General features: G+C 48.0%; 1 protein-coding gene across 1 annotated transcript in view; it reads left to right on the forward strand.

Moving 5' to 3' along the window:
• LOC142488297 (SCO-spondin-like) overlaps window positions 1-13,114 on the forward strand; it is a 403,111-nt gene that overhangs the window by 106,179 nt on the left and 283,818 nt on the right. Inside the window, exons 23-28 of the mRNA XM_075588669.1 lie at window positions 1,004-1,206; window positions 2,587-2,714; window positions 4,702-4,811; window positions 6,305-6,454; window positions 9,162-9,255; window positions 11,259-11,656. Coding sequence (XP_075444784.1) covers window positions 1,004-1,206; window positions 2,587-2,714; window positions 4,702-4,811; window positions 6,305-6,454; window positions 9,162-9,255; window positions 11,259-11,656 — 1,083 coding nt within the window. The remainder of the gene's footprint in view (window positions 1-1,003; window positions 1,207-2,586; window positions 2,715-4,701; window positions 4,812-6,304; window positions 6,455-9,161; window positions 9,256-11,258; window positions 11,657-13,114) is intronic.

The following is a 13,114-nucleotide window of genomic DNA, read 5'->3' on the forward strand; positions in this document are numbered from 1 at the left end:
GCTGCGGAACCCCTGAGGGGTCCTCGCTGAACCCTTGTTGAAAATCACTGGTGTACAGTATACATTTCCCCACAACCTCCCACGCTCAGTCACTTATATCATTATCTCGAATGCCAACATTTGGCTAATTAAAGTTGTCATGACATGAAGTTGAGCAGAGGAGGGAGGGAATTAGGGTGTTTTGCCTCTTTTTGGGGTTGTGCCGATGAGCTACAGAAACAAAGGACCATTTAGAGAGATTCCTGTGTCAGAGATTCACAGAATCTTTGTGGTGGGATAGTCAAGTCCTTGTATCCAACTGAACTGAATGGTTAGATGGAGCAACATGAGGAGTAACTTCATGCACGTATACTACTGATTTGCATCATTGTGCATTTCTTGTCTCCCCTTCAATATTAACCCCCATGCGTGTTCGGCCATTTACTGTCTACCTAAGAAACATAGATAGAGATGAAGAAGCGCTCAAATGCTGGGTATAATAACCAATAATAGCCAATGCCAATGTCCAAGTGTAATCCAGAACACAATAATAGTGAGTGTAGTTAGCAATATGAGGTAATAAGCCTCCTGAAGACAGGTAATGGACAGGAATAACCCCCACGATCAGTCTCATTGGAGGCAACCTTGTAGCAGTAATGAAGTACTCACGAATCCTTGGTTTGGGACTGGCAGGATGTGCAGCTTCCAGGGTAGCAGATGCAGAAAGTGAAAAGGAGCGCACGATCCAACGGAGCAAGGAGAGGACCCAATATCGGAAAAATATGAACTTTATTGGGTCATAATCCTAAAATCCAACGCGTTTCGAACGCTCATGGGTTCTTTATCAAGGATAATAGATCTTCACTTTCTGCATCTACCTACGAAACATAGATGTATGAAACGTTAACGACGCCACGCACACTACGGGGGAGGGAACATTGAGCAGCTGTTGGACTAGACGACCCAATAACTTGGAAACACCCTACTCTACTAGGAAAGGTTTTGTTGTGTCCCTCCTCGGCAGGGACCCGTGTGTATGTGAAGCTGGATCCGGCTTTCCAAGGCCGGGTGAGCGGGCTGTGCGGGAACTTTGACGGGGACACGGAGAACGACTTCACGAGTCGCCAGGGAATGATCGAGCCCACCTCGGACCTGTTTGGAAACAGCTGGCGGATGAGCCTCATGTGTCCCGAGGTGCACAGCGACGACTTTGAACACCCGTGCACGGTACGAGGCTCAGATCGGTGCTAATAACCAACGCCGTTTCCCCTAACAACCTTCCCTGTTTCTCAGTTAATGGCATAGAAAAGGCCGCTCTCTCTTCGAATTCAGTATTTCATATGTCCACGTTCTGCTTCGCCTGCTGCAAGTGGGAGGTTCCATTCAGCAGTGTCCTGATCGGCACTATCATCGTTTAATGAATAACCCCCCTAAATATCAATGCAAAAGAAATTCTGGGGCAAGACGTCCGCACCTTGTGCATCAAATGCAAATATCCTATTGTTAATCAAATGCTTTCGTGATTAAATCTGGAGCAATTGTTTTGCCCCCAAATTGCACCCCTTTTGCCATATGGGCTAATTCAGCTAGTGCAGTAGTGTTGAGTCAGTGCTACGGCAAAGAAATCTCAAATGTCCCGGGTGCAAAACTGACGCAAAAACTATGCGCCGTATTTATCAACGGGAAAGGGCCCGTGGGAAGCAGAGGGATGTTTTCTTGATTACAATTGGTGCAGTTTGTTGTTACTCCCGTTTTGCAGCCGCTAGGCTTTGATACAGGGCACCCCAGGGGGCTTATTCTGTAATCTGCGGGTTCCGGATTCTTTTTAGGGGCCTGTGTATTAAGACAAAAGCGGTGAAATTCTGGGGCGCAGAAATGGACAACAAATATATTTTTGGCGCTCTCGCACGGAAAGCCTATAATGGGGGGTCTCTTTACGAGATTGCCGAAACGGCGATAGAATAAGTCTCCATATGTATAAAAAAAATACCACCGAAATCAATCTTTTTTTTTTTATATAATATATTTTTATGCATTTCTTTGCCCCAGAATTGCACCATTTTTGTCCTGATACATAAACGTCTACAAAATATCACACTGTACAGAAGAGAAGTCACAGCTCTAAATAGCTGGTGGCAGGAAAATAACTGGCCCGTGGGGACCGTTATGTCACTAACGTCTATAAATGTGGGGAGAAGGTCCCGTGTGGCTCTCCCCAGAGGTTGCAACTATAGAGCGACAATATAAAAGCCAAGATTTTGGTCTTATTTGTGCGAGGCGTAAAAGCAAAAAAAATACGACACCACATTTATCGAAGTACAATTTGCTAAATAGGGTGCAGATTTTATTCCCAGTTTTGCCCCAATCGTGCAGCCGGGAGACGTGGATACAAACTCCCCACAGTCCCACAGATCACTCCCTCATTATCACACTGTTTTAGTAAGGGGTGCAGTATTTAGCACACTATTTTAGGAAGGGGTGCAATATTTAGCACACTATTTTAGGAAGGGGTGCAGTATTTAGTGTTAGGCTGAGTACTAGGTATGCAGTTACTGCACAGCATGACCTGTGCGGTATTACCATCACCACAAGTGCCTTCATTTCCAGGAGAACAGCCACCGGGTGACCTGGGCCCGGAAGAGGTGCAGCATCGTCCTGCAGCCTCTCTTCGCTCCGTGCCACCAGGACGCGCCGTGCCAGCAGTACTATGACTGGTGTGTCTATGATGCCTGCGGGTAAGTGGGGCGGAGAAGCCCCATTGAGAAAGTGGAGGACAGGGAAGATACCATAAAGATACTATAAGACTTCTTGTTCTGATGAAGAGTCGCCCGTTGTATCCCGGAAGAAAGTTCCATGGGTTACAGATCCTTGTTTTAGGGAACTGTAACCCCAACTTGCTGCAAAGAAATGGTACAGCACAGACGCACAGATACACACTGACCAGCACAGACACACACACACACTGACCAGCACAGACACACACACACTGACCAGCACAGACACACACACACACTGACAAGCACAGACTCACAGATACACACTGACCAGCACACACACTGATCAGCACAGACACACACACACACACTGACCAGCACAGACACACACACACACACACTGACCAGCACAGAAATACACGTACACACTCACATGTACACACTGACCAGCACAGACTCACAAACACACAATGACCAGCACAGACACAAACGTACACACTCACACATACACACTGACCAGCACAGACTCACAGACACACACTGAGCATCACAGAATCACACGTACACACTGACCAGCACACACACAGAAATACACTGACCAGCACAGACACACACACACACACTGACCAGCACAGACATACACGTACACACTCACATGTACACACTGACCAGCACAGACTCACAAACACACAATGACCAGCACAGACACAAACGTATACACTCACACGTACACACTGACCAGCACAGAATCACACGTACACACTGACCAGCACACACACAGAAGTACACTGACCAGCACAGACACACACACACACACACTGACCAGCACAGACATACACGTACACACTCACATGTACACACTGACCAGCACAGAATCACACGTACACACTGACCAGCACACACACAGAAATACACTGACCAGCACAGACACACACACACACACTGACCAGCACAGACATACACGTACACACTTACATGTACACACTGACCAGCACAGACATACACGTACACACTCACATGTACACACTGACCAGCACAGACACACACACACTGACCAGCACAGACATACACGTACACACTCACATGTACACACTGACCAGCACAGACACACACACACTGACCAGCACAGACATACACGTACACACTCACATGTACACACTGACCAGCACAGACTCAAACGTACACACTGACCAGCACAGACTCACAGACACACACTGACCAGCACAGAATCACACGTACACACTGACCAGCACACACACAGAAATACACTGATCAGCACAGACTCACAGACACACACTGACCAGCACACACACAGAAATACACTGACCAGCACAGACTCACAGATACACACTGACCAGCACACACACAGAAATATACACACACACACACACACACACACATACACACACACACACACACACACACACACACACACACACACACACACACACTACCAGCACAGACACACACACACTGACCAGCACAGACTCACACTTCCCAAACATAGTGATTAGCACTGATTCAGACACACACAAACAAAGACTAACACCCAAACTGAGTTGACCAGCTGACCTTCACACACTAGACTGCTGGACCCAACAGGAGGGGTTGCAGAGAGGACTGGCCCAGGGGAGAAGCCACAGTGAGATCTGGCTGCTCACAGGCTCCCTCTGTGGCTGGATATGTAACTGCAGTTCCCTCTTTTCCTTAGAGCTGTTGGCCCTAATCTTTAAAATCAGGGCAGCCCAGGGGTGACTTGCCCTCTTGCCCCCCAGGCCTGCCCGCCCCAGTCTGGTTAGAGTGCATGTGGATTATGTCTTCCTAACCCATGTCTTCTAAACACATCCCCAGTGTTGGGCTGGAAACACAGAGAGATTTGCACGTGTTCCCCTGTGCTCTGAACCTGACACATTTGTACTACTTGTATTTACGTTCCGGGCGTCTCTGCCTGACCCGTCGCCCTCTGTCCTGGTGAATCTCTGTGTGTTCTCACCCCGCGTCTCTGCAGGTGTGACTCCGGCGGGGACTGTGAGTGTCTGTGCACGGCCATTGCCACGTACGCAGAGGAGTGTAACCAGCGGGGAGTGTATATTCGCTGGAGGACGCAGGACTTGTGTCGTACGTACGGAGATCCAGGCTGACATGGAGACGCCATTAATAGAAAGCCAGGGAGGCGCTCCTTGCTAATTAATATTTGTCCTGAGAACCCCCAATGAATAAATCTTATTGCCGACTCGTCAGACTCTCGCTAACAGAACGATGTGACAGATCCCAGGCAGTATCGTGTCCTGAGCCCGTGGGGGGAACACACGCGTAATAATCCCCCGAACTGCCCCTCAGTGTGCGGGCAGCATGGGGGTATCGCTGTCACTCACTGCAGGAGCTCCAAAGTCACTTCCTACAATGCCTTTCTGCTGTGGATGCAAAGCATTGTGGGAAGTGGGAAGAGACTTTGGAAGCTCCTGCTGTAACTGAGAGCGATACCCCCCGCGCTAAGTGCAGTTTGGGGCCTTACTATAAGTGTGCACTCCCCACAAGGGCTCAGGAACCCACTATAATGCCTGGGATCCCCCGTAACAGATTTTCAGGGGGCGAACCCCTTGGAGAGATCTCATTGACCGATGAGGGGTTCATGAACCCCGTGTTGGGAATCACTGGTGTAACGTATTCTATGTACGTGAAAATAATTACCCGGTGAAACGGGATCCGACGCATTTTATTGATTTATGATTAGTAATTAATTTAGCAAACAAGTCAAAATTCACCCAAATTATTTCTAGAAATGATCATTCGAGCAGGACTGGCCTTAGCCACGCACTGTATCTCTCCGGCTTTTGCTGTTTCTCCTGATCTCACATATCCATTCATTACATATTTTGGGAAGCTACATTGTAAAGGGACCATTGCGGCCCATAAAGCCATATACTGTACTGTATATGTACCCCACACTATAAGGGACCATTCACAGTCCCCAGGCTTTCACATCAATCTTAAACACCTCGTACATATGAGAACGTGACCTGCTGGGCGCGCGTCTCTGTTCACCTTCCTTTGATTGTTTTTTTAAGTAATGTGTAAAACCGCCGCACATTTCAGCGAAGGCGTCTGTAATTGTCACTATGCGCAGCCAGAAAAGGATTCTTTTTGCTGTGACGGTGTGGGAAACGTCTCCTTTTTACCAGCTTTTGCGAAACAATTGCCTGCATTTTTCACAAACATGGGGTCAAACTCTCTGAGTGAGTCATCGTGGGGAAGTTTACTTTCACTTTATATTAGCACGCGGGGGCTCAACTCCAGTCTTCAAGCCCCCCCCCAACAGGTCAGGTTTTAAGGATATCCCTGCTTCAGCACAGATGTCTCAATCAGTCTCTGTTTCAGCATAGGTGACTCAATCAGTCCCTGCTTCAGCACAGGTGGCTCAATCAGAGGCCCAGTCTTTGATTGAGCCACATGTGCTGAAGTTGGGAGGTCCTTAAAATCTGACCTGTTGGGGGGTCTTGAGGCCGGGAGTTGAGCCCCCCTGTATTCGCATACAAATATTGGTCCAGCTGGGGTGTGGATGCGTACACAGTTACAAACCTCCTCCCATCTCTGTGTCTCTCCGGCCCCAGCTATGCAGTGCGACAATGGGCTGGCCTATGAAGCCTGTGGACCCGCCTGTCCTCGGACCTGTAAGAACCTTGGACTGGATCCCGAGGAGCACTGCAGCTCGCTGTCCTGTGTGGAAGGGTGCTTCTGCCCGGAGGGGAAGCTGCTCCATGGTAAGAACGTGTGCATTGGTGGTCCTGGTGCTCACGTACTTTGTCCCACGTCGATAATATTTCCAAATGATGAACCGGAGAACATAGACTTATGGGGTAATAAATCCACAATGGAGTGATATCGGTGATAATCAATAGAAGCAACCAATAAAGGACAAATACTCCCTGAAGGTGGTGAGTGGCATGTGAGCTATACACTTCCCCTCCTCATTGGGATAGTCCAAATTGCGTAATCACGACTCACTATGCCTCCCCTGGTAACGTCTCCTCAGGCGTGCAGCCGATGTAGGGTCCAGAGACATCCAAAAAGATAGTACAGCGCACAGCAGACAGAAAGCAGGGTCGCAGAAATAAAAAAAATCAATTTATTAGAAAAACATTAAAAAAAAACAGAGGGTGCAACACTCCTACGCGTTTCGTGCGTACAGTATAAGCACTTTATCAAGGCATCAAGTGCTACTCCTTGATAAAGTGCTTATACACACGAAACGCGTAGGAGTGTGGCACCCTCCATTTTTTTAAATGTTTTTCTAATAAATTGATTTTTTATTTCATTGACCCTGCTCTGTTTGCTGCGCGCTGTGCTATCTTTTTGGATAACTTCATGGTAATACACAGATTAGGAAACTGTCTTCCTGGAAACACACTGGGCGTGTGACCTGAGCAGAGGGTACATGCCAGTGCCACCCAGCACCTACTCGAGATGAGGACGTTATTCTACCCAAAGTTATAACGCTCAGAATACTTTTCACGTTTTTATTTTTGTAACCTAAAGGCTGTTGGATTACACGGAATTAGTCAAAGGCGACTCTTATTATTTCACTGGTTTACTGAACATGTTTCCCCCGTGTCTCGTGTGGCGGAGTATTGCTTTACCATGTAACTCACTGTCACGGGAGACCGGGAACTTTTATCACTTTTTATATTTGTGCCGGGATCATGCATTAGGCAAAACAAGGCAGTAGAAATAAAAATTTAGTTTATTTCGGTAAACCCACGTACAACAAGAAGAATGACACAATATACAGTTAAAAGCACACTTACTGGGGATCTGGGGGGGAAATCTAGGCTTTCCTAGGTGCAGGGCACCCGCTTCGGTGAGCTTACCCTGACCGGGTACTCCTGGTTCTCTTTTCGGTTTCAAGTCCTAGCTGCGACCACTTCTTTCTATTTGTAGAACTTGGGCACAAAAGACGGGACATTGTCTCTGCGAGGCAGACTTTCCTAGCTTCAAAATGAAGCCGGAGGCTCTACAATTTGCAACAGAGCAACTTTGAAAAGCCTGCCCTAGCTTCATCGACACAAGTCACTGGATGGTCTGGAAGGTCTGGTTCTCTGCCTCGGCCATCTCCTTACATACCTTCCGCTAAGCTATCCTTAGCATGGAGGTAGGAGGAGCGACCAATCAGAGCATGGGAACCCTATCCCACTAGCCAATAGAAACAGTGGCTCGTCTCTTGGCTGACATCAGAGGAGGGGGTGCGTCAAGCCGGCTCTGGATGCCCCGTGGGCGGGACATATGAATTGACCAATGGGAAACGCGCCGCTATTCTGCCGCTTTCCCCAGTCAACCGATTGCCACCTACTGGGCAGGCTCCACTGAGTCTGGCAGACCAGAGGGTCCTCCCCGCAGGGGGTCTCTGTTCTCCGGACTCAGTACTCCACCCTGCCCCGGCCACTTAGCACCCCGACACCTCTCAACATCCCGTCTCCCCTTTGAACTACAGACTTGCAGACTTCCCGGCACCTTAAGCAGATGCCCTGGCTGACTGCATAGCGCCTTATAATAAATGTTTAAAACACAGAAAACATATTTTGATACATGGGAGACCTTGGGGGGACTCATGGCTGTAAGGGACATAGGACTGAGATATCGGGGCCCAAAAATCAGGAGTCTGGGGGACACTGGGCAGCCCCAATGTAATTCCACCCACGTACCGGCAAATCGTGCCTGCTCGCCCGGTAGAATTAATGTACCACCGGTAGCTCCGGCCCCGAACTCCTGCAAACAAAATAATTGTTTTCTTACCCAAATATCTCACCTAAAACTTACACTTAAAGTTTCATGAGTCGGGGGCAAAGGGAACATGGAAAGTGGAAAAGCAGGGGCACTTTAACTTTGCATGTAACGATACCTGGCCCCTGGCTAAAGTGCTGGGTAGCTGCAAGTAACCCACGGGGCCCCAGGGTAACCAGAGGGCGTAACCTTTATTATATAGCCCGGTGACCCTTGCCGTCACACTCACCACTATTTAAAGTCTGAGACTTCCCCAGTTACCTGCACCTTCCATCAGTTCTTTATGTTAAGATTGAAGCTATTATGGATTCAATGGTTTCAGGCCCAGATTTACTAAGCAGCTTTCTGCCAGAAGACACCTTCACTGTCTGGAACACACCCGACAGTCCATTGATTTGAAAGTCTTCTGTATGGTGTGTTCACGCGGTGGAAAGGGCCTGATGGCAGAAGATGGCTTTCTCCTTTCACTCATCGCTGGCACTTACCTCCTAATCATCCTCCCCAAACCAGCAAGCTATCTCCAGCTGTTACCAACACGCAGGTCATTCCTCACACTCACACCTGGGGTCCTGCTTCTCCAAACCCTGAGAACAGGTTCCCATTAACCACGTCCATGCTTATAGATTTACTTCATTACATTGTCCGTCGGGTAGATACAGAGACAGAGAGTCTGATTTCTCCATCTTTCAGAGGGAAGCTGCATTGACTCGTCGGCGTGCCCGTGTTACTGGGAGGGTGTGCCGTTCCCAGCCGGCACTGCTGTGAAGCAAAGCTGCAGGAACTGGTGAGTCCTGGCCACCTTCAGCGCTCTCTCACGCGATAACTGTTTTGTGCGGACCTTGGGCAGTAGGTTTTTTTATGTTTGACCCAAAAAGAAGCGTAAGAATGAATAAACCATTGATGTGCGTCAGACTCACGGTGCTCTGCGCAGGAGCTCGATCCGTTGTGTTCCCAGTAGCAAAAGTTTCAATATTGTATCAATACATTTGTCAATCAGAAAAACATTGGAATGAAAGCTATCGGTTTATAACCCGGGTTACAGTGCCTGCTCCTCACTTCTTCTTTTGCAAAGTTTGGGGAAATTCACCAGTATTTCCTAATATTTGCCACCTTTTTTCCCTCAAAACGTTCACAAAAGCTACAAGTCCAGGTGCTCGGTAAGTGAGATGTTAAGTCCAGGTGCTCAGTAAGTGAGATGTTAAGTGCAGGTGCTCAGTAAGTGAGATGTTAAGTCCAGGTGCTCAGTAAGTGAGATGTTAAGTCCAGGTGCTCAGTAAGTGAGATGTTAAGTCCAGGTGCTCAGTAAGTGAGATGTTAAGTCCAGGTGCTCAGTAAGTGAGATGTTAAGTCCAGGTGCTCAGTAAGTGAGATGTTAAATCCAGGTGCTCAGTAAGTGAGATGTTAAATCCAGGTGCTCAGTAAGTGAGATGTTAAGTCCAGGTGCTCAGTAAGTGAGATGTTAAGTCCAGGTGCTCAGTAAGTGAGATGTTAAGTCCAGGTGCTCAGTAAGTGAGATGTTAAGTCCAGGTGCTCAGTAAGTGAGATGTTAAATCCAGGTGCTCAGTAAGTGAGATGTTAAATCCAGGTGCTCAGTAAGTGAGATGTTAAGTCCAGGTGCTCAGTAAGTGAGATGTTAAATCCAGGTGCTCAGTAAGTGAGATGTTAAGTCCAGGTGCTCAGTAAGTGAGATGTTAAGTCCAGGTGCTCGGTAAGTGAGATGTTAAGTCCAGGTGCTCAGTAAGTGAGATGTTAAATCCAGGTGCTCAGTAAGTGAGATGTTAAATCCAGGTGCTCGGTAAGTGAGATGTTAAGTCCAGGTGCTCAGTAAGTGAGATGTTAAGTCCAGGTGCTCAGTAAGTGAGATGTTAAGTCCAGGTGCTAGGTAAGTGAGATGTTAAGTCCAGGTGCTCAGTAAGTGAGATGTTAAGTCCAGGTGCTCAGTAAGTGAGATGTTAAGTCCAGGTGCTCGGTAAGTGAGATGTTAAGTGCAGGTGCTCAGTAAGTGAGATGTTAAATCCAGGTGCTCAGTAAGTGAGATGTTAAGTCCAGGTGCTCGGTAAGTGAGGTGTTAAATCCAGGTGCTCAGTAAGTGAGATGTTAAGTCCAGGTGCTCAGTAAGTGAGATGTTAAATCCAGATGCTCAGTAAGTGAGATGTTAAATCCAGGTGCTCAGTAAGTGAGATGTTAAGTCCAGGTGCTCGGTAAGTGAGATGTTAAGTCCAGGTGCTCAGTAAGTGAGATGTTAAGTCCAGGTGCTCGGTAAGTGAGATGTTAAGTGCAGGTGCTCAGTAAGTGAGATATTAAGTCCAGGTGCTCAGTAAGTGAGATGTTAAGTCCAGGTGCTCAGTAAGTGAGATGTTAAATCCAGGTGCTCAGTAAGTGAGATGTTAAGTCCAGGTGCTCAGTAAGTGAGATGTTAAATCCAGGTGCTCAGTAAGTGAGATGTTAAATCCAGGTGCTCAGTAAGTGAGATGTTAAGTCCATGTGCTCAGTAAGTGAGATGTTAAGTCCAGGTGCTCAGTAAGTGAGATGTTAAGTCCAGGTGCTCAGTAAGTGAGATATTAAGTCCAGGTGCTCAGTAAGTGAGATGTTAATTCCAGGTGCTCGGTTAGTGAGATGTTTGTGGTTTCCTGGTGGATGACACGTTATATCTGTGACTATGTGACTCTTCTTCAGTTGTGAATGTCGAACGTTGGCCAGGTCTGTAAATGTGCATGAAGTTTATCGTCCGTCTCTATTTCCCAACAATAAAACTGAAGTCTGCTTCCCCCTTTCCTCGTGTCCTAGCACTTGTGAGGCCGGCCTGTGGCAGTGTCCGGTGGAGACTTGCTCGGTCTCCTCTCGCTGTGGTGACAATGAGTTTGTCTGTCGCCTAAGTGAGCGCTGTGTGCCCAACGCCTGGGTCTGTGACAACGAGGATGACTGCGGGGATGGATCGGACGAGGTCTGCTCACTGACCTGTGCCCCACATGAGCACCGCTGTGCCAACGGGCAGTGTGTCCCCCTGGCTCACCGCTGTGACGGCAGCGCTGACTGTGTGGATCACTCGGATGAGTGGGGTTGTCCCCCTCCAGCCTGCAGCAGCAGCACGGAGTTCCGCTGCTCCAATGGACGCTGCATCCCACGGGCTCACGTCTGTGACGGGGACCTGGACTGTGGCTTTGCAGATGACTCTGATGAATCAGGTGAGTTACCCATGTGAAGGAACGAGGTCAATGTCACCTCCAGCCGTGCTGAGCTGTATAATAACACTGAGGGCCACAGTTATTAAGCATTCTTCTGCCGTAAGGCCACGGCTTGGACTGGAAGGTGCCTGATGGCTCATCCAATGTATTGATTTGTAAGGTGTCTTCCCAGCTGGAAGGTGTCTAATGGCTGCAGACTGCACAGTATATATGGGCCTACATGTCTCTGTAAACTCTAAGAGGTGGCACCACCTTTTGTGGTATTGCCCTTCATGCCAAAATGTTTTTATTTTTGATTCTGGGTCCTTCCTGCTCCGTTTTTGCTTGTGCGCTTTGCCCTCCATTTACTCCTGTTTACTACATATTGGAAGCTGCACAGCCTGCCTACCACTCCTAGGATTTGTGAGTATTGTTTATGTTCAGGGGAACCTGCCAATGAGACTGATGGTGGGTGGGCATGTACCATCTACCACCTGTCTTCAGGAGGATAGTACCCATACTATTGGATATTAAGTACTAATATCATTACTCATTTCCTATACCTTGGATTAGTGGTTTGGCTTGCATTATTCTATTATACCTGGCATTGGAGCGCTTTAGCCTATTTTTTCTACTTTTCCAACATGTCAGTCATGAAACTATATGAGAATAAAGAGGGCAATTTGTGTATCTTCCATTGATTTGCATTGTGATGAGGAAACTGTAATCAGCCTCGTGCTGTAGCACCCAGTCTGTCTCATAGATAGGAATAGACTACGTTAGTATGGGTGCGGCTTCTTTAAGGAGCAGGCGCTACAAATGTTGTACCAAGTTCATGCTTCATTTGCAAACGGTGCTCGTCAAACATTTCCAGATCCTCCCGCCCTCCAGAGCATTATAGACAGAATGTGATACATCTCATTATAATCTGCACACCATGTAACTCCTCCCCAACTCCTCCTACTGACTCTCCCCAAGGTGCAAGCTGGGGCAGAGACGCAGAATGTGATACATCTCATTATAATCTGTGCAACATGTAACTCCTCCCACACTCCTCCTACTGACTCTCCCCAAGGTGCATGCTGGGGGTGAGACGCAGAATGTGATACATCTCATTATAATCTGTGCAACATGTAACTCCTCCCCAACTCCTCCTACTGACTCTCCCCAAGGTGCAAGCTGGGGCAGAGACGCAGAATGTGATACATCTCATTATAATCTGTGCATCATGTAACTCCTCCCCCACTCCTCCTACTGACTCTCCCCAAGGTGCATGCTGGGGCAGAGACACAGAATGTGATACATCTCATTATAATCTGTGCACCATGTAACTCCTCCCCAACTCCTCCTACTGACTCTCCCCAAGGTGCAAGCTGGGGCAGAGACGCAGAATTTGATACATCTCATTATAATCTGTGCAACATGTAACTCCTCCCCCACTCCTCCTACTGACTCTCCCCAAGGTGCATGCTGGGGGTG

The sequence above is a fragment of the Ascaphus truei genome, chromosome 2 (assembly GCF_040206685.1).
Source record: "Ascaphus truei isolate aAscTru1 chromosome 2, aAscTru1.hap1, whole genome shotgun sequence".
NCBI lineage: Eukaryota > Metazoa > Chordata > Amphibia > Anura > Ascaphidae > Ascaphus > Ascaphus truei.